Source organism: Mauremys reevesii, linkage group 18, assembly GCF_016161935.1.
Source record: "Mauremys reevesii isolate NIE-2019 linkage group 18, ASM1616193v1, whole genome shotgun sequence".
NCBI classification, from domain to species: Eukaryota; Metazoa; Chordata; order Testudines; family Geoemydidae; genus Mauremys; species Mauremys reevesii.
This window is the reverse complement of record NC_052640.1, coordinates 21,608,036-21,630,835: the sequence shown is the minus strand read 5'-3', so window position 1 is coordinate 21,630,835 and position 22,800 is coordinate 21,608,036. Positions and strand designations below refer to the sequence as shown.

The 22,800-nt window shown below is 42.4% G+C and overlaps 1 protein-coding gene across 4 annotated transcripts in view; it reads right to left on the bottom strand.

Moving 5' to 3' along the window:
• Positions 1-22,800, bottom strand: part of SPPL3 (signal peptide peptidase like 3) — a 147,628-nt gene that overhangs the window by 61,189 nt on the left and 63,639 nt on the right. For 3 of the 4 annotated variants that reach the window (XR_005589526.1, XR_005589525.1, XM_039504940.1), the window contains exon 1: positions 11,814-11,935. Coding sequence is in view for 2 of the 4 variants with exons in the window: in XM_039504940.1 (XP_039360874.1) it covers positions 11,814-11,935 (122 nt within the window). In the remaining 2 variants the exon portion in view is untranslated. Of the gene's footprint in view, positions 1-11,813; positions 11,936-22,800 lie in introns of those variants that run through there. The other variant, XM_039504941.1, reaches the window with a different exon arrangement.

Sequence of the window (22,800 nt, the reverse complement as noted above, 5' to 3'; positions counted from 1 at the left end):
GAATTTATTTATGCTACATTAATTAAAAATTACAGCACAAGGCACAATTAATGAAGTAATAGCAGCTTAATTCAATCAAAACTCAACACAAATTTCAGCACTCAAGAAGAGGCACGACCTAAAACCATTAACTGCTTACATTAGACTAAAAGGCAGTACAACACAGAAGGACTTGCTGGCTGCCAGCAAAAAGGAAATAGTACTGAAGGCCTCCCCAAACACCTGAGAATTGTGAGGCTATCTTCCCCAGCAAAGCCAAAATACATAAGCAGTAACAACAGACCTCAAAGGAAATTTAAAAGTAGCTCTTCTCATTTAGTTTCATGTGTTTAGCCCCTTCATGTTTTGTTGACAAAGACTGCAAGTGTCACAGCAGTTGCTGTGCTTCCCATAGGACACATGGAGGCCAGTGTTTTATCTTCACACATACTAGGAGAAAGTTCTTTCCTCCCAGGTGCAAGAAGCCAACATATTTACACACAAGGAAGGATACCTGACAATAAAAAGGCAGTTCCTTCCCACAAGAAGCCTGAAAGCACACAGGATAGTGTGTTCAGACCACTTAGCCTCCACATCATAAGTATAAATTGTATAAAGTTCTATGCAACAAAAATATCCCAGCATCCTCTGACAAAAAGTTAATTGCACTTTTGAGAAAGAAAGAAGGAAAGAAAGAAAGAGATAATCCAGTCCTCAGGGAGCATCTGTGCATATATTTGGATCAAAAACAGACAGGGAAGAAGCCATGCAAAAATTAAATTATGACTGCTATTAGTTTTGGAAGTTTTCTCCTTGGCTGGGCGGGGATTTATTTATTCTTTGTATTGGGGTTTGAATATATTTAGTGGTTAATGGTGTTGCCCTCCTCCCAGTCAGTGATCAATATTCTACATTGCTAGTGATAGCTCCCATTATTACTCGAAGAAGTCCCAAGTTAAAGATTTCTCTGGAGCAGGCCCTCATTATTTTATTTATTATTTCTATTATGATAGTGTCTGGCTGTGAAATCCTCTCACCTCCTCCTCCGGGTTTCAGAGCTTGAGCTTCACAGAAGCATCTACATCAGCCATTTACAGACTGTGGGCTGCAACCCCTAATGGGGCCATGCCACCAGCAGATGGGGTTGCAGTGATCCCTACTTTGTGGAGGACACCATTTTGACCTGCACAATATGCCTTGCATGTATGGTGTGTGTAAGGTCACAATATATGAAGGACACCATTTTGCTCTACAAAATGGCATCCTCCATAAAGCATGACCTTGCATGCCATACATACAAGGTCACATTGTGCGGAAGACACCATTTTGCTCTTCAAAATGGCTTCCTCCATGCAGGAAAGACTTCCTTAAAATGGCATCATGCCAGCAAAAAGTTTGGAAACCTTTAGGGTTTACGTGGCTGTTTTTAGCATCATAGATCTGGACTTGGATGCACTGCCACGAAGATTGACTTTATTTATGTGCCATGTAGACACACTCTAAAGGATCCAATCAGGCCCCCATCATAGTAGGTATATAAACACTTGAGGAAAACACTATTTAAAGGTTCACCTGTGACATAATGGATAATAATCCCAATCTTGTCATATACTGTAACTCTGTAAGCCCCAACCTAAAGACTACTTAACTGAAGGGATTTGCGCACCCATATAAAGCTCCCTGTACTGATGAGTAGCCTACTGAGACTAAAATAGTACACAGCAATGCTAATTCTAAATTACACATGTCTAACTGCAAACAAGCCAGTGGGTTCAAAGCATGATATTTTACTGAGATATTTTCCGATCCAAATTTTGAACAGGGATTTTGATGGTTAGGGATTTCTGAAGGTGGGGAGAGAAGGGGGTGGGGGAATGGGCTTAGTTTTTCAGTATTAAAAATGTACAATAAAATATGCAGTTTCTTTAGAATATTTAGTGTTATGTAAGAGTGACAGTATCCAGCACAGATGACATGGTAATACATGGCTGCACTACAGCTACAGTGCACAGCAATACTACTTTTCTTAAAACAGTCTTGTCAGCTACCTTAGAAATGTATAGCAGCACAATGCATTGCAACCATATTGCTCAGAGTTTGGGTCCTCAGCTTTACAAAGCAGAGGAGACTAGGAATGTACCAGAGGCAGTGTACTCAGACACAGGGTGGGAAATACTGCCTAGTAACCTTCTCTGTTTAATTGAAAAGGTGGTAGCAAACTGACTGACTACTAATGTAAATGTACTCATCTAGCCTTGACAGACGGAATGATCCAGTGCTGGATCTGATATGGGGATAAAAGAAGAGAACTGGGCGAGTGTGTCTCTGCTGAAAATATTTTTTTTCTAAGTGAGAAACATTAAGCCTTAATCCTGATTCATGGGCTAGAACATCTCATGTGTAGTGATATTTTTACCACCACCACTCCCCCCACCCTTTTTTTTGGACCTAGGGGGAGACAGGTGATCTTTGGGTTTGTTAATTTAAATGGAGAGAAAGACAGAAGTCTTTCTGGAACCCTCTGCTTCATTCTCAGTACTATTAATATGAGTTCTAATGAACCCTGAGAGCATGTCCTTTCTCTAAGGCAACTTCACAGCAAAATATATATCTTGCTTCTCTGTAAATGTCAAGTTGCAAAGCCAACTATAAAGACACTGCACTTACGCCATTTTGTTTGCACAAATGCTTTAGTCGCTCAAAGTCTAAGGGACACAAGACATTGATTTCTTCCCATAATGCCTCTTGTATTCATGAGCTAAGTTTAAATCTTTCATTGCAAAAATGGGGAGAGATTTAAATCTCACATCATTTGCTCTCAGCAGTGTTTAAAAGACCTTTATTAGGACCTGTAGGGGTAAGTTTCAAAGCAATATGCAAATAATTTTGCCATACAGCTCCCATTAGCATCAGTCAGAGACAAATCCCTTTATATCATTTTGAAAATTTACTAATGTGTTTGAGAATATTTTGCTTATTGGCTAAACAGGGTCTCTACATTTGTAAGTTACACTTTCACGATAAAGAGATTGCTCTACTGTATTGTGTATGAGGTGAATTGAAAAATATTTTTTTTAATTTATATTATTTTTATTACAAATATTGGCACTGTAAAAATGATCATCTAAGCACTATACACTTTGTATTGTGTTGTAATTGAAATCAATATATTTGAAAATGTAGAAAAACATCCAAAAATATTTAATACATTTCAATTGGCATTCTATTGCTTAACAGTCTGATTAAAACTGCGGTTAATCGCTATTCATTTTTGTACATTAATCGCATGAGTTAACTGTGATTAATCAAATGCTTGGGTTACAGTTCCTCTCATCCATAAAATGTTGAAAATCGTCAGCTTGCCCAGTAAAGAACTGGGATGGCAGCATGAGCTAATATGTAAGATCAGTTGCATCAATGGGAAGATTATTTCAAGATGCTCCTCAACTGTTCATCTAGTGTTCCTCTTCTGCTTCAAGTGAGACAGGAAGTCCTGATAAAGCCACTTTCTGTTAACCAAGAAGCAGTTCATACTACAGTTCCTAAACAGAAGTGAGGAAAGGCCCCATGAGCTTGTAACACGACCCTTGAGTAACTGAAGAAAGGAGAGAATATTATTGGGCAGACACTCTTCCAGTCCATCTGGCACACTAATTATCCCTGATGATTGGAAGACGGGTCTTATTCTGCCTCTGTTCAAAAAGGGAGATAATGGTGTATCAACTATAGAGAAATTATGCTGTTGTCAATCACAAAACAAGTGTCTGCCACAATACACACTGCTAATGCGAGAAATTAACATGGAAACAGAGGCCAGGATATTCATTGTGGCTTAATACCATGTTGTGCCACTACTAACCAGATCTTTACCTTGGGACAGCTTTTTGAGAGAATGACTGAATTTAATAAGGCATGCTCAGCATTTTTGATAGATTTCTTTCTGATCTTTGAGCAATTTTGAAGGGATCTGATGAGGCATTCCTATGAAGACAGTGGCATTCATAGAAGAGCTCTATAACAGAATGGAAATCTGTGTTTGGTCAAGAGCAAATACACAGCATGGTTTCCTACTTTCACAGGAGTTCAACAAGGCTCTGTCTTGTCACCGTTGTTCAATATCAGCACTGATGGATAAGCTTGAAGAGGATAGCTGACAGTAACGTTAGGCTGAACACCGTTTTGCTTCAAGATCTCAAAATAGGCCGATAAAATGGAGAAAATACAATATTTTGATTACATCATACCCTATAGATCAGGGGTCGGCAACCTTTCAGAGGTGGTGTGCCGAGTCTTCATTTATTCACTCTAATTTAAGGTTTTGTGTGCCAGTCATACATTTTAACCTTTTTAGAAGATCTCTTTCTATAAGTCTTTAATATATAACTAAACTATTATTGTAAGTAAATTAAATAAGGTTTTTCAAATGTTTAAGAAGCTTCATTTAAAATTACATTAAAATGCAGAGCCCCCCGGACCAATGGCCAGGACCTGGGCAACGTGAGTGCCACTGAAAATCGGCTCGTGTGCCGCCTTTGGCACGTGTGCCATAGGTTGCCTACCCCTGCCATAGATAGAAGTCTATCAGTCTCACATTGCATTTGAGTACTCTGAAGGCATTTCCATATAGAGAACTAACTTAAAAATTCACATTCAGCTCAAATGATAGCCTCATTGTACCTTGTCAATAGCTCTATAGCTAATCTAAGTGAAGAATGAGCCCATACTGGCACTAACAAAACTCTTAGAAAACTGATAGGAGAAAACGCCCCTCTTTCTTTGATAGCCTACACAAGACCAAAGGACCTCCCAAAGCAGTATATAGTCAAGGAGGATTTAGTGTTTGACAGCAGTCTTCAGTACCATCCTGCCGAAGACCACATCAAGCATTCTGTAGTACCTAACGAAAACATGTGAGGAGACAACTCATGATACTGAACCTCAACTGGATGAAGTTAAACCCTGAACTCTGAGGTTCGGGCCACACACACCATTGCACCTGTTTAACATTAGTTTTAAAACAAATTTTGTTAAACTGGTGCCAATTCCTGCGTGGACATTCTCAACCCAATATAAGCCAGGTTTAAATCAAATGAAAAATGTCCACCCAGGAGTTTTCACCAGTCTATTTTAAAACCAATTTTTATTAACCTAGTGCAACTTTGTGTTTAGACCATTTAACTCATATGGGAGATGAGATCAAGGATTTAGCTGTTTCCATGTGGTATTTGGGAGGCACTAGAACTTCAACATTTAAACAGATACAGAAGACTGAAGAGAGAAAACGGATAATGACAAGCAATTGTGTAAGGATGGGGGAAGTGTTCAAAAGATCTGAAGGAGTGGGGGGATTAGAGGGACTTGAATTGAAATTCTTAACTGAGTACATATTCACAAAGGAACTTCCCTTCTGTCCACACCACAACAAGCAGAACCTCAATGTGCTTTTGCCTGGATTTGGGTGCCACTATTTTTGTCATGCAGATGTTTCCTGGCACTTTTTCTTTGGTGAATTTTGATGAACTGTAAATCAAGCTTCTGAGTGGATTTGTTTTCTTCCCTTGGCACCTCCTCAACCAGATTAATCCAACAAGCACATGGATTTTATCCCAATTACTCATCCACCCAATTCTTTCTAATCCTATTACTGCACTTCTGTTGAAGTCACCCAGCAGCACAACTGTTTTCTTCATTCTGGACTGGGAATTTAGATTTCAAGTCTACTTCCTACAAAATATGGGTTACTAGGCCCAGATTCCCTTCTCTTTCTGTCTAGTGTAGAACCTCACCTCTTCCAAACTTAAAGCCCCCCTAACTCCTAGAAAGCAAAGGAAATTGCCTCCCCTACACCATTTTCCAGGACAAATCTATTCTCTTGCTGAACATTATTTGGCAGACAGGGTGGGCTCCAAAAGGTTATCCTTGTGCTAAATGATTTCTAGCAAGTATTCTGACTAAAGTAAATGTATTATTTTTCACAAATTTCTAAAAGGACAATTATTTATCTTATAGCAAATTATTCAAGATGGAAGGGTTTTTTTTGGGGGGGGGGAAGAGGGGGTTGGTTTGTTTTTTAATAAATGTAAGGAAAACACACCAACCTCGGTCTAGAATATCTGTATTCTGACTACTGTTATCTGAATCAACTGAATTTGCAGAAAAATTTGAGACTCAACCCTGATTCTAATGACCCTCTCCATGTGAAGAGACAGAATGTAGTATTACTGTCACTTTCCCCACATTCCTTATGACACTACTGTCACATTCTAGGGTGTCCAGGGGTATTCTTTATCACAGCTAAATTTAAATTACTGTATTTCTCACACTTAATCCCTGCTTTGCAGATAGAAACAGCAAGGGTTCAAAGACCTTTATGAATGAAAACATTAATGCTGTAAAACTGTACTCTAAGCTCTAGTTAAACACGTCCTGTGACACAGGATCTAATATCGTGCCATTAAAAAAAAAAGGGGGGGGGGAGAGAAATCAGAGGAACAAAATCTGAAGATAACTATCCACAGATAGTAGGCAACTTATGCTTTAACTTGGGCATTTTGCTGTCAGATGTAAGTGGTCTCAAAATCACTAACAAAACAATATAATGATAGTTTTAGTAAGGTCTTTTGAAGACAGGTGCCTTAGAACTAGTCAAAACTTCTTTATTTTGGGCAAGTTTGTATTGGTGGCTAACAGGTCCTTCCGCCCAACTATCAGAAGACAATGAGTTAGCCGCACTGGCCTCAACAGATACACTGCTGCTCAAAAGATATTGAACAGATTGTCATGTTCTTAGCAGAGGCGGCTCCAGGCCCCAACATGCCAAGCGCGTGCTTAGGGCGGCATGCCGCGGGGGGCGCTCTGCCGGTTGCCAGGAGGGCAGCAGGCGGCTCCAGTGGACCTCCCGCAGGCGTGCCTGCGGAGGGTCCGCTGGTCCCGCGGCTTCGGTGGAGCATCCGCAGGCACGTCTGCGGGAGGTCCACCGGAGCCGTGGGACTGGTGTGCCGCCGTGCTTGGGGCACCGAAATGTCTAGAGCCGCCCCTGGTTCTTAGCCTTGTTCATCACAGGTCTTCCAACTCTGTGCTGCTTGATAGTTCCCTCACAGAAAGCCTGCCTTTCCTGCATTGTCACAAAGGCCAAAGGACTGAGACTGGCACTTGAGTTTTTCCACAAGTTCACTCTCGACCCTGCCCTTCCAAAATGCACACTTCACATTTGTGCAGCATTAGAGGCAAGGAGACATGGGGCTAGTCTACACTGGCAATGTTAAAGTGCTGCCACTGCAGCGCTTTAATATGGCTTCAAGTATCAGAGGGGTAGCCGTGTTAGTCTGGTTCTGTAGAAGCAGCAAAGAATCCTTTGGCTTGCATCCGAAGAAGTGGGTATTCACCCACGAAAGCTCATGCTGCAAAACGTCTGTTAGTCTATAAGGTGCCACAGGATTCTTTGCTGCTTAATATGACTTGTGTAGTCAAGACAGAGTGCTGGGAGATAGCTCTCCCAGTGCTCTAAAAAAACCCACCTCCATAAAGGATGCGGCTCCCAGCACTGGTGCACTGTCTACACTGGTACTTTACAGTGCTGAAATTTGCTGCACTCAGGGGCTGTTTTTTCACACCCCTGATCAAGAAAGTTGCAGTGCTGTAAAGTGCCAGTGTAGACAAGCCCATGCTAAGTAGAAGTCAGGTCACCATCACCTAAATTAAGCAGCTGTAATCTAACCAAAATTAGAAAGTGGGGTAGAGAATTTAAGTACTCTCTAAGCAGGAAGAGACTGCCCAAAACAGCCAACAGAAAGGTGCTTCCATGTACTCAAAACAGAAAGCTAGATTTCTCTAGCAGCATCAAAAAATTTAGTTATTCATGGTAATGGGAAAATGAGCTTTCTGGGCTGAAATGGGATATTTTCTCAATTTGCATTTACCTTATGTTTATCACAATTATCCAACATCATTCCACCAAATCATATGATTGCTACTAGTTAAGTTAGATTCTTCTATAGTTTTCCACAATTCTCCTTAATGACCCCGATTCCAATGCTGATGATTGGGACAAACCACTATCAGCGTCTGCCCGTGCTGAGTAGCTATGTTGTACAAGTGTTCTTTATTTATGTGTGTTGATCAATAACAGGACTTTAAGGAATGTTCTACTCTGAAAAGTGATTAAAACAGCATTGTAGAGCCAGAACACTGCTACTAGTACTAAAGAACCTGAAAACCAAATAATGTCGTCAGTAACAACTATGCAGCATTTCTGATCCACCCCAGCTTTCTGCACATTCATTATCCAGTGCCTAAATGAAACAGACAATCCAAAGTCTGAGGGAACAGTCTCACTTGCAAGATTATTGATAAATATTAGTGACAAGAGAAGAACCCAGCCTGACTATCAGATCACAAATTAATTTCACAAAGGAGACAGACAAGCTGTTTTACAGGGCAACTAGCCCATTAAAGCACTATGTCAGCACGGAAACTCCTCAATACCATTTTTACAGTCATTTTACAAAACAGAATTGCAGTTATTTTAATAGCTTCTTACAAAGAACATTTTCAAAAGCCAATTTAACAATCCATCTTCCAATTAATTATTAGCTAAAGTGCATCCAGCTCCCCATTTTCCATTATTTCACTATTTTTCTATAAAATAATAGTTCAGAGAAGTATAAGCTTACTCAGTGTAGTAATGATTTGGTCACTGTTTAGCCAAGTGCTGTATTATGCTGTCCTTAAAGTTTATATGATACTGAGATGCGATTCACAGATCTATAGTTTCAGGGATCACTATTTTCTTTTTGAAGATAGGTGCAATATTTGTAACCTTCCTTTCTTCAGGAACAGGTGCTGTTTTAGGAAATACTACCTATTTCAGCAGAAGTTCTCTTAGTGTTTTATTGCTTTATGAACTCCCAAATGAACACCATCTTGCAAATTACCACTGCACCTGAATTTCTTAATTAGTTTAACTATATCTTAGATGCTTCTGTTAATACCACATGATGATTTCCTGTATAAATCATTACAGGAGCCTGACCAGCAAAGCAAAGGGGATGGAAATTTCTCTCCATCACGTTCCATACTACTACCACCATAGCAGAGATAAGCTGAAGGCCTATTAGTATAAAAGAATAGGGGGAGATATTGTGTGGGCGCACTCTGAGGGCCCCTCGGTTTTGGAATTCACTCCCCAGTTTGGTTGTAATGGTCGAAATCTGGAGATCTTCAGGACACACTGCAAAGCTTATCCTTTTTACATATTCCTCAGAAAAAAGATAAGGTGGTTAAGGGGGGAATTTTGAAGGTGGAGAACTACTGGAAGAGGAGGGTGATTTAAGTTTGAGAGTTCCTGGCTTATTGCTGGTGGTTTATACTGCACTGTGCTGCTGTACTTTATGTTTTGTTGTATCTTAAAATAGTAATTTTAAGGTCTCCTAGAATATAGGAAGAATCCCATGCACTGCTACAGACTAGGGATCAAGTGGCTAGGGAGCAGTTCTGCAGAAAATGACCTAGGAGTTACAGTGGACGGGAAGCTGGATACAAGTCAACAGTGTGCCCTTGTTGCCAAGAAGGCTAACAGCATTTTGGGCTGTATAAGTAGAAGCATTGCCAGCAAATCGAAGGACGTGATCATTCCCCTCTATTCAGCATTGGTGAGGGATTGGGAGTACTGTGTCCAGTTTTGGGCCCCACACTACAAGAAGGATGTGGAAAAACTGGAAAGAGTCCAGCGGAGGGCAACAAAAATTATTGGGGGGGGGGGGGGGGCTGGAGCACATGAATTATGAGGAGAGGCTGAGGGAACTGGGATTGTTTAGTCTGCAGAAGAGAAGAATGAGGGGGGATTTGATAGCTGTTTCAACTACCTGAAAGGAGGTTCCAAAGAGGATGGATCTAGACTGTTCTCAGTGGTAGCAGACGACAGAACAAGGAGTAATGGTCTCAAGTTGCAGTGGGGGAAATTTGGGTTGGATATTAGGAAAAACTTTTTCACTAGGAGGGTGATGAAGCACTGGAATCCGTTACCTAGGGAGGTGGTGGAATCTAAGGTCAGGCTTGACAAAGCCCTGGCTGGGATGATTTAGTTGGGGACTGGTCCTGCTTTGAGCAGGGGGTTGGACTAGATGACCTCCTGAGGTCCCTTCCAACCCTGATATTCTATGATTTGGCTATGCACCCTTTCTACTGCTATGTAAATCCAAACATTCAACCATAGCAGAATTACGGTTTACCCGTAACTTCTCCACAAATACAGATTTCACTTTAATTACCCCCTCGGCCATAAGCTAGATAGGTCCAAAATTCTCCTGCACCTAGAATATTTAAATATTTGTTAATCATCTTAATATACTTGGCTATTTGTTCTCCATACTTTCTTTGCCCTTTTTGCTTATATACCTTCTGTAACATTTTCTTTGATGAAAGGCTTCTTCAGCTCTAATACTATCCGAAGTGCAATATTACCCCTCTGAGTATCAAGTAATACCTGCCTAACCTTAATGATAGGGACAGCCAGTTCTTCCCCGCAAAAAAATCACTGTTTGCGTTACACAACTTTGCTTAATGTATGATGGGCTTCAGCAACCTTTATCTTAAGGGTTGCCACCTGGACCATTTAAGACTTGAATTTGCTCTCACCTGGTTTTGGAACATTAAAAAAAATGATGTTGTGATGTATTGCTCACTGTAACAACGAGGAGTCCGTTGGCACCTTAAAGACTAGCAGATTTATTTGGGCATAAGCTTTTGTGGGTAAAAAAACCCACTTCTTCAGATGCATGGAGTGAAAATTACAGATGCAGGCATAAATATACTGACACATGAAGAGAAGGGAGTTGCTCATTGTGAATTTCTGGCTGTTTACCATAGACTTATTAGTAACAAGAAGTTATGTACTATTGTTTTCCCAAGCTTGATAAATAAAGCAAACATGTTTTTCATAATTTTTAAAATGTCAGGGGTGCAATTAACTAGAATTTACATATTTTGTTCATCTGGTACACCTTGTCTCTTGGCCATATTCAAAGAAGTCAAACATTTCATACTTGATGCAGTACATTCTGTATTCCCTTCCTCCCTGAACTGCCGCAGTTCAACTGGTTTCTCTAAACTAAACTGGAGGCCCCAAACACAATGGATAGTTACTTTCACAACTTTCCTGCTATGCATTGGTCAACTAATTTAATTTTTAAAGACATTCAAATATATTTTACAGGTTTCAGTTACAGCAACCACCAATTCCATCATGTGGAAAACAGTGACAAGCAGTTATACAGTCCTCTGTGACTTTGCTATATGGACTATGTATCAAAAATACCTTTTTTGATCCTTTTGTAGCCTACAAGATAGTTTCAAATGGATGGGGAAAATGTGTCCCTGGCCAATTTAATCCATATAAAGTGTAAAATGCTGCTGTGGTATACTTGATTTGCCTTCACATAGTTCATGCTACTGTGGCATACTTGAACCTGGATTTGCCTTCACATAATTACAGACTTCAGAAACTGATCTTCCAAATACACCAGGTCCTTCCATTTTCTTCCTCTCCTTTATATCCTTCTCAGAACCAAAAGTAAAAATTTAAAGTCCATTTACAACAAGTATCAGTCTGAGAAAGACAGAAACAAACACACATACTAAATAAAGTCATACTGCTAACTGCTAAGTATTAGTCAGTTCTTTGGTACATCTTCTAGAATAGGTCTAGCTCTAACTGACAGATGTGTCTTCCCCCTCCTAACAAGAAGGCACTGACATGACTAATGTACTGAATACAAATGCTGTTCATCATGAAGTTTACATCTGAAATAAATAGAAGCTTTAGAGAACAGTCTTACCTGAAGCTGCCATAGACTATAAGGAGAATGGAAATCAGGAACGTAGACACTTGGCTGGAATCCACAAGGGAATATGCCCTAGAATGGGGGAGAGAAAGGCACAACGTGTCACCACAGAGCATCACTTTTGGGTGTCATTTGATAACGCTTTGTCTTATGTTAACAAAACAAATAGGGCACTGAATGACAAGTCAGGAAGGTAGCTATTTGTAGAATGTCAATGCCAAATAAGAAAAAACTTAAGAGGCTGACTAATTATAATTAGCCTATAATATTCAAAGATAGACTCGCAAATTATTTGCAGCATTCAAACAGTGATCAAATATGACTTGTGGTAACTTGTGCCAAGCTCACCACATGGGAGCTTCTGCCAAAGCATGTGGGAGGAGGAAAATGCTTTAGCTTTATAAGATACAGCCTTCTCAAACAGTACTTAGTTATAGAACTTAACTGGTAACACAAAAGGTAGAATGGTGACCAAGCATTATTTCAGAGATAACAGGCTGCAGCATGCATTTAACTACATCCCACATAACTGCATAACATTATACCTTACATGAAAGATGGAAATATTTTGATATAGGACTTCTGATGGAGATTTTGTTAAGGACCAAGTCTTAAACTCACTAATGCCAGTTTACTTGCATAGATTTCCTGAGAAATCAGACTTCAGAATACATATGTACATGGCTTCCCACATGTGTTTATAATACAGAACTAAGATTCCTAGCAGCCTTGTGTCCCTAATGCCTACGCTATCTAATTTTTGGTTTCCTACCCCCAAGAGACTGAATTGTACTGTCTAGCTTATATTGCAAACTCTGGGGTAGGGATGGTGTCTTTGCCAAATTTATAAAGCAGCAATCTAACAGAATTAAATATGTACATACTACCGCTTGACAAATTTCAAGTTTTTGCATATTTATGTATTTATGCAAGAGTTTCTATTGGGCGTCTAGCATTCACATTTTCAGGGTATGAGGGATTCAAAATGCCTCTAAAGTTAAAACCTGACATGGAACACTTAGCAATCACTGGATTGCTTCAGTTTCACTCTGCGGCAGAAATTCTGTCTGTACAGGCAATATAAGTTTTTATACCACTTGCATTACTATAGTATTCAGGTGACTTACACAATGATCCTTCCCTCTGTAAGATTATACCAAAACAAAATGTCTAGAACATGGGGATGTGTATGTCCTAAGATTCCTAAAACCTGTACAAAAATTTAGAACTGAGTATTTCAGAGGTCTGATAGCTAAGAAATTGCCAATAAGCTACTGTAAACAAAAAGGAATGAATGGAAGATGACTAGCTAACTGACTCAAACAAGTATTTAGGTATGTTTACTCATTTTTCTTCTACAATAAATGAATGGTGTGTTATTGGAGATATGCATAAATTGACTATCTCCTCCATCTGAACTACATGGTACAACATATCAACTCTAATATTTTAGCATGACAGTGTTTTATCACCCCTGCAAACCCAGATAACTGGCTGGTGTAAGTGTAAGCAAATCTATTCACAACTTTCCGTGTTACAAGATTCACTATTAAATCATAACCTGATGAGAGGTTACTATAACCTAGGTTACCAGCTACTTTGTACTTCAATACACAGGTACCATCAGCAACTTCACCATACTGAACTATATACATTAAATATACTAGAGTAAAACTATAAAGGCATCAGAGGATAACAAGTGAGAATGCGAATGTATCCATTTCTTAAATTGGTTTATTCCTAGATCACTAGATTGAAGGTGAGCAACAGCAAAAAGACAAAAAGTATCTTTTCACTTCTTTATAAAGACCATAGAATGCCTGGGGGTATGGTTCTCTACTTCGCATGCTCCCCCTCACCCTGCCTTTTTTATTTACCATATATATTTGATCATAAGCCAAATTTTGTTAAGTAAAAAAGGGAAGCACCAGAGAAGGGGGTCGGCTTATGAACAGGTATAGAGAGGGAGAGGTGGGACACAGCCCCTCCCCTCAACAGAGGGAGCAAGGTGAGGCAACACAGCCAGTAGAGACAGAAGGGCAGAGGCAGGGCCAGAGTCTCTCCGCTTCTGGCCACATTGCTCTCCCCTGAGCCTCCGAAGCAGCTGCAGCTCTGGAGCAGGCTGCGGCCGCGCCACCTGGCCTGGCCCACCGGAGCAGGTCCAACCAGGCCACAGACATCCTCCCCTGGCCCTCCCCAGATGAAGTGGGAAGGGATGGGATGGGAAGAGTGTGGTGGTCCAGGGCTAGGGGTGGGATCAACTTCTCCCACACCAAAACACTTCCCACCAGTTGCTGTCCCAGCCTGTCAGGGTAAGCAGCTGGCGCGCCAGGACACTTTGTTTACTTAGGTTTACCTCTGTGCCTGCAGATGCTTGAGGTAAACAAACCATCTCAGCCCATCAGCGGCTTATCCTGATGGCTCAGGAGCCAAAGTTTGCTGACCCCTGAATTATAGGGTCAGCTTATGAATGGGTAATACAAATTTTCCCTTTTTACTTATCCATCTGGGGGGGGGGTGTCAGCTTATAAACGAACCAGCTTATGATCGAGTATACATACAGAGGATAGGAAATGCTAGGTTTTGGCTGTTTTTGCTTGAAGAGACTTGGAACTGAAGAAATAATGCATTGAGATCATAAGACGAACCACAGCAACAGAACTGGGATAGCATTTTTAGGCCACGTTGACACTACAAACTTCAGTTGACACAAGTTATGTTGGCATAAAGCCACAGCAGGTAGTACAGTAAAACCTCAGAATTACGTAAACCTTGGGAATCTAGGTTGTTCGTAATGCTGAAATGTTCATAACTCAGAAAAATGTTCTGGCTGTTTCAAAAGTTTACAACTGAACATTGACTTAATACCCCCAGAATGCTTTTAACTAAATTACTCCCTTTGTTTTGTTATGCAGCCTCTCTTTGTTTTGTTGTGAACCTCCGGAGCGCGTTGCTACCAGGAGCTGCTTATCAGCTCCTGTTTGCTGTGATCAATCTGTGAACAATCAAATGAGATCCTCCTCCCTGCGTGATTCACAGGGGTTGAGTGTTTGCATTTTGCTTGACCAGCAGCGAGAAAAGGAGTCATTCACAGGGGATGAGTGTTTGCTTTGCTTGAGAGAAACGGGGAGAGGGGGCAGAGGGGGGAAAGAGAGTATGTTGGATGCAGGCTGTTTGCAGTTAACAGTAAGGGGGTGGGAAAATTTTCTGATTTTGCAAAGTGTCAGTTCCAAAAATCCACTCTCCCTCCACCGCCCCCCGGTCCCTGTCACACTGCCCCACACCCCCCTCTTTTGAAAAGCACATTGCTGCCACTTGAATGCTGGGATAGCTGCCCATAATTCATCACTCCCAACAGCGCTGCAAATGCTGCAAATGTGGCCATACTGCAGCGCTGGTAGCTGTGAGTGTGGCCACACACCAGCGCTGGCCCTGCACAGCTGGACGATCAGCGCTGCAACTACCAGCGCTGCAGATCTGTAAGTGTAGCCATACCCTAGGCAGTAACCATGAAGGTATTTTCATCCCGCATACAGCAGTGTTGCAGGTACAGCAGCATTATGTACAGTGGAGTCGCATCATAGGCGCATTTAATTTACGCGATTTTAACTATACATGCTCGGCAAAACAAAACAAAAAAGAGAAAAACAACAATTTAAATACTGTACCTGTAGTGCGGGCGATTCCGCCCACCATTCCACTCAATGCGTGTTTGACTATTCGTGATTTTCGCCTTACGCGCTGACTTCAGAACCTAACCCCTCGCGTAAGATGCAACTCCCCGATATTCCAAGTAGACAGTGGAGTGTTCCCAGCTTCTCTGCATAAGCATTTTTCTTAGGAAGGTGTTCCAAAAACAACTCAGACTCAGTACCATATTACTATGTTGCCAGTACAATCCACTACCACAGGCGCTTTCAGCAGGGGAGCCCCAAACAGGTCCAAGGGAGTCACAAACATCCTTCCTTTCTTCATTACTTCGTGGGAAGGGGTTCAAAAGCTTTTTTTCGGTTACATGAAGTCACTATATGAAACACCGAGAACTACACTACAGGATTCAAACAAGGAACTTTCAATGGCTACGCTACAGATGCAACAATCGCACAGCTACAACACTGCAGCTGTAGCACCATACTATAGATACTCACTACAGGGACAAATGGAGTTTTTCTGTTGCTGTAGTTAATCCAACTCTCAGAGGTGGTAGCTAGGTCAACGGATGAATCCTTCCATTGACCTAGCGGTGTCAAAACCAGGGCTTACGTCAGTTTAATTGCATCTCTGAATTCACACCCCCATAGCCACCTAGCTAAGGGCTTGGCTATACTTGCGAGTTAGAGCGCATTAAAGCAGCCCTGGGCACCCTAGCTCACTCCCCGTCCACACTGGCCAGGCACATAGAGCACTCTGACTCCAGGGCTAGAGCACTCCTGGTACTCTACCTCGGCAAGAAGATTACCACTTGGTGCGCATTGGCTGAAGCGCCCGGGCATCAGTGTGAACGAGGTGTTGCATTACTGCGCACTGATCAGCCTCCAGAAACGTCCCATAATCCCCTTAAGTCAAGTGGCCACTCTTGTCATTGTTTTGAATCACTGTAGAAATGCAGATATGTCATTTGAAAGCTCCGTTTCTGACAGCCGGCTGCTTATCTGCTCTGAGACAAAGCAACCGTTAGTGTGGAATGCTGTGAGACAGAGAGGGAGACGGGGAGGAGGGGGAGGTCTGCTGCTGTCTGAACTTACAAGACAGCATGCTAACATGCTCTCAGCCCCCCAAAAACCTACTTTCTTTCTCTCCCTCCACATACACACAACACACTTCCTGTCACACTCCACCTCCCCCCCATATGAAAAGCACGTTGCAGTCACTTGCATGCTGGGATAGCAGCCCATAATGCACTGCTCCCAATGCCGCCGCAAGTGCTGCAAATGTGGCCACGCCAATGCGCAAGCAGCTGTCAGTGTGGACAGACTGCAGCGCTTTCCCTACTGAGCTCTCCGAAGGCAGATTTAACTCACAGCACTCTACATCTGCATGCCCTTAAGGCTAAATACGGTCTGATCCCACTAGAATTTCCCTTCTTCATATAGCCTGGAGACATGGAATGTTAAAGAGTATTGTTCAAGCCTGTGTATAGACGTGCTCCCTGAAACCTGACATCTTAAATGTTGGTCAGTTTGCTAATGGATTAAAACCCTTGACCCTGAGACAAGATTTTTTAATCACTTAATCTAGACCCAGAATAAGGATCTGCAGTAAATGGGGAAATTACACTGCGAGTCATTTTATAATCTACATAGCTTTTTGGACACGATTCAAAATTCCAGAAATCTGCAAACCCATTTATATTTGGAACAGACATCTAAATGAGAATCTAATTTAGCCAGTGCAGGAGTCAGGTTACTATGAATACATATGTAAATGTTAACCAGGTCACAACTGGAGCCATATCACTGGCGTGCCAAACAAAGTTGTGTTAAACATTTTTTTTCAAAGAAGGATGCAACCAGGAAAAGTAATAGGAAGTCAGAGAAATTGTCAACTTTATGCAATGACGTTCATCCCAGAGTTTTCACTGAACCTCTACCAGGAATGTCAGTCACATTAACTAAATGATTAGCAGTCAGAACAGTAGTAGAGGATTATACATGCAAAATACATGGTCTCAAAACAGAAGTTATCCCTTGACTTAAAATATCCATTGAAAAAGCACTTTGTAGTACTTGTTACAAGGCTGTCCAGAATGGAAAGGCGAGCTCTTTCCTGGTTCCTGCTCTCATTCAGAAAACTAGCTGCTGAACAAAGTTAGGTAATTGGCTTCTGAAGGTTCCGGTTTAGTACTGTAGTTCGTTACTCAGCTGTACACCAAATGAAAAGCATTGCCCCAGCCCATGTCCAGTGTCAGATTTATGTGCAAAAAACACTGCTCAGAAAAGTACCACAAGCTTTTCTGGTGAGGTTCAATGCTTAATAAGATTCTTTTGCTACCATACCTCCAAATTAAACATACATTCTGGAAGGTGGGTTTTAAAGGATACTTAACCAGGCTAGCAGGGGCCCTGAAAATAAACTCAAGATCACTGATTTTGCCAGGAAATCTAATGGATAAAGCATTTCAAAAGCTGATGTTATTAGGTCATTACCAAATCCACAGTTCAATTTAATACTCTCCATAAACTCTACTTTCCCATCTGCAGACAAAAAAACAACCCAAAAGTTTTCTCTAGGACTGAAGACCATATTCTGAACTTCCAGTTTTGCAGGGCCACTGCTGATTTTAATAACTGGTCCGCCATTTCTATTCTAGCTGATTTAAGGGCAAGTGCTTACAACACAGAGCCTGCTAAAGGCATGCCAAGACAGAGACACAGCAAGCACTGTTCTACAACATTCTGTGTGTCAGCCTTCTAGCTATACAATGAGAGCATTCTTGTCTACACAACAATCCAAGCAGCCAGCTCTTTAGCCTGGCACAGAGAGCTCCATAGATATTTACCTACAGAACAATTCCAGGAATACCGAGCTATTCAGCCACACAACCACTACCACACTCCTCAAACACTAAGTCTGGAAAGTATGTGCCATGGTACAAGCTACAGCAGGCAGTCCAAGCAATTTTTCCCCCCATTCTGGACAAAAGTGAATAACCTCTATATCCCCAGTAGTACATACACACACTTTCTGCTCTGCTAGATAATATGTTGACCAGCTAGTAAAGCATCTCAACAGCAAACCTAACGTAGTTAAACTGCAGAGATCACTTACAAGCTCTTTTCCTCCCACTCAGCAATCCGGAGTCCAAAGCATGTATCTCTTTTCCTTCTCTCTCTGTGGTAATGTAGCATCATTCATTTGGCTTCCCCTAACCAGACCACTTGGGAGCTTCCAACAAAGGCTTCTTTCAACACTGTCATTCCTACTCATTCTAGCAACGTGTACAATTTCTTTAATTCCTCAGACTACCCACTTGCATGCTATTCTTTCTAAGGCTTTGTCTACACTACAAAGTTTTGTCAACAAAAACAAATGGATGCATACACACTGCAATGCAACTTTCGGCGGCAAAAATGCACTGTTTTGGTGACAAAATAAAACCACCCTGATATATGAGAGAGAGAGAGAGAGAGAGAGAGAGAGAGAGAGAGAGAGAAGGCTTTTTGTGCAAAATTTTTGTCGGCAAAGCGCCAGTGTAGACACCATGCTTGATTTTATCACTTTAATTGGCCTCCAGGAGGTGTCCCACAATGCTCATCCTGACCGCTCTAGTCAGCAGTTTGCACTCCGCTGCCCTACAGCCAGGTATACAACCATTCACCCCTCCCTTTAGAAGCCCTGTGAATTTTTGAAATTCCATTTCCTGTTTGCTCAGTGTGGAGAGGTCTCAATGCATCTTCCCAGGTGACCATGGTAGGTTATCGCAGAAGACGCTCTCCTGCTTAGACCACTATGGAGCTGCTGGAGCTGTTCAGTATATGGGGAAAGGAGGCTGTGCAGTCCCAGCTGCGCTTGACCCATAAGAATTTTGATACCTATGGGTAGATTTCTCAAGGCTTGTGCGAAGAGGGCTATGTTTGGGACACACTGCAGTGCAGAGCGAAGATAAAGGAGCTGAGGCAGGCATATCATAAGGTGAGGGAAGCAAACCATCGCTCCAGTGCTGCACCCAAGACCTGCTGGTTCTAGAAGGAGCTCGACATTATCCTCAGTGGAGACCCACTTCCACCGCCAATAGCCCCCGGGTAATACTTCGGTGGGCCTGGAGACGGTGGAAGAGGACCTATCCCAGAGGACAAGTCACTGATGAAGAGGTGGAGTTAGATAACGATGTGGAGCTCCTGGCATGGTCGCTCAGTAGGGCAGACAGCCAGGAACTAACTGTTCACCACTCTGGAGGTGTCAAGCCAGTCTCAGAAGCTGCTGTCTGACAAGCAAGAAGCAGGAGAGGAGATGCCTCGTAAGTGGTTGTGGTTCGTATAGTGCGGAGGTGGGTTCAGGGTATAGACATGTACAAGGCTGGTTCTGTTTCTGTGAGTTGGCCATTTCCCTGTTTAGCTATTCAGTACAGTGGAACAGGGTGTTGATGCACACAGAGATCGCACAGGAATACGCCAGAGAGATCTCTAGGAAAGTTTCCTGGAGGTAGTTGGTAATCTTCAGCCGAAGGTTCATTGGCAGAACAGCTTTGTTCCTTCTCCCACTGGAAATTTTCCCGCGCCATTTGGCAATCACTTGTGCAGGGACCAAAGCAGTACATAGGCAAGCAGCATAAGGACCAGGGCGGAAGCCACAAGCATTTAGTAGATGTACCCTCACTTCCCTGCTTACCCTCAGCAGTGAGGTATCTGCTACAATGACCCCCACCTATGGAAAAGTGTGGAAGAATTTTAGAATTCTTTCCGTAGCTGGCTGCACCACAACCCTTGCAGAGTGCTCTTTTCCCCATGTAAAGCGCCTCCCAGCCAACACTCACCATGCTTTGGCTGTTCGCAGAAATGTGTGCTTGCCAAGGGTCAGTTAGCAAGTGATTGTTTCCGGTACAAAAGGTGTATTTTACTGAAATGTTTCAATGCTGTGCGTGAACTTAATCATGATTCTGTGCATTGTTCCTTCTGCTTCGGCAGATGTGGCCTTCAGGAACATCCTACACACACCAGCCGAGCGTCTGCGCCAGATAAGAAAGCACCCAAGATGGAACAAAAAGGACATGTTCCTGGAGGTACTGCATTTCTTCAATGCAGAAAAAAAAGGGAATGCAAGAAGTGGAGGAAAGCTGAAAGGCAGGTGCCCTCCCTCCCCTGCAGCACATTCAGAACTCTTTTCCATGCACCCCCACCCTGGCCAAAAAAACAAAACAAAAAAGAAAACCACACCCTGCCTGCACAGTCCTTTCCCCTTTCCAGTACTTCTTGGTTTCCCCTTCACTCCACCCCATTGGACAACTTTCAAAATGATAGCAATAAATGCAAAGTTCTTGCATGGTAACTCACCTTTATTTCTTTTCTACAAATTGAGATAGCAGGCAATTTAATCACCTGCTTACTGGAATGTAAGGCCCCAAATGTCACCACTGCTTTCTAGGAAAACTACATGTAATGTAACATTACAACAACAATCACAAAGATAAACATTACTGGTTCTCATTTTCAAAGTGTTGCCCCAAAGCCTTCCTGATTCAAACTGCCCCCCCTCTGAACCCCTCAATAAAGGCATCGTCAGTGCACCTTTAATCTGCCAAATGCACATTCCACTGTCATCTGGCACCTACTCAGCCTGTTGTTGAACCGCTCCTTACTGCTGTCCAGGTTTCCCGTGTAAGGTGTCATGAGCCATGACTAAGGGGGTAGGCCATGTCTCCCAGGATCACTATGGGCATTTCAACACCATCCCCCACTGTAATCTTCTGGTCTGGAAAGAAAGTCCTCGCTTGTAGCTTTCTATACAGGCCGGTGTTCCCGCAGATGCGTGTGTCATGCATCTTCCTGGACCACTCCACGCCAATGTCAGTGAAACACTCACAGTGATCCACAAGCATCTGCAACACCATGGATAAATACCCCTTCCTATTGATGTAGTCTGTTGCAAGGTGGTCTGGTGCCAAAATTGGAATGTGCGTGCCATCTATAGCCCCTCCACAGTTAGGGAAACCCATTTCTGCAAAGCCATCCGCTATTTCATGCACATTTCCCAGTGTCATGGTCCTTCAGAGCAGAATGTAATTAATTGCCCTGCACACCTGCATTAACGAAGTCCCAACAGTCGACTTCTCAACTCCAAATTGATTTGCGACCGACCAGTAGCAGTCTGGAGTCGCCAGCTTCCACACAGCGATTGCCATACACTTCTCTACCAATACGGCACCACTTATTCTGGTGTCCTTGCGCCGCAGTGCTGGGGCAAGCTTTGCATACAGTTCCAGGAAGGTGGCTTTCCACATCCAAAAGTTCTGTAGCCGCTGCTCGTCATCCCACACCTGCATGACGATACAATCCCACCATTCAGTGCTTGTTTCCTGAGCCCAAAAGCGACAGTCCAGCCTCTGCAGCTGCTCAATGAATGCCAAAAGCAATCTAAAGTTGCTCCTATCCATATCACACGGCATGTCAGGCAACTGGGAGTCTTCTTCAGTTAGGAATGTCATGATTAACTGCACTGCCATCCATCATGTCTTCATGACAGTTATCAGAGCACAGGAGAGCAGTGTGAGATCCATCCCTTCTCACAAAGATACCAGAGTGCACAGCAAACAAGGGCCATTGGAAAATGCTGCGAAAGAAAGCCAGAAGCCCACTGAATGCTGGGACAGAAAGCAACGCATCATTGGACATTGAGCCCGGTCCCAAGATGCACTGCGATCCGCTCCACCTTCCCACAAGACCTAGTGGCAGAAGGTGTTGAGCTGGACTGTGGGATAGGTACCCACAGTGCGCTGCTCACACTGTCGATGCTAGTCCCCAAGTGTGGACACACTCTGCTGGCAGAGGGAGTGAGAGTGTGAACATGAAATACCAATTTTTATTATAGTGCTTTTTGAGTGTTGACATAACTTTTGTCGACAAAACTCTGTAGTGTAGTCATGTCCCTAATTTCCCTCCAGAGGTTCATCCTCCATTGTGACAGCCATAAAGACATATCCCTTTATACTTCCCCCAACCTTATACCTTTGATTCTTACATTGCTCTCCAGCTAATGATTTTAAAAGGAATTCCATAAAATCTGGTCAACACTGCTTCCAGACTGATGGAAAAAGTCACTTAAGGAAATGGCTTGCATTGCCTCTCCTATCAATTTGCCATCTGTGTTGAGTGATGTGTCTCTACAGCACACTCAATCCACAATGGACCAAAGAACAAGGCATCAGGACCATGAATCAAATCTAGGTTTCTTGAATAACAGCACAGAACACTAGCTACTAAGCAGCCTCTATATCTCAGAGACAGTGTAACTAAATCCAACGAAAAACCTCATCCCACAAAGCAAT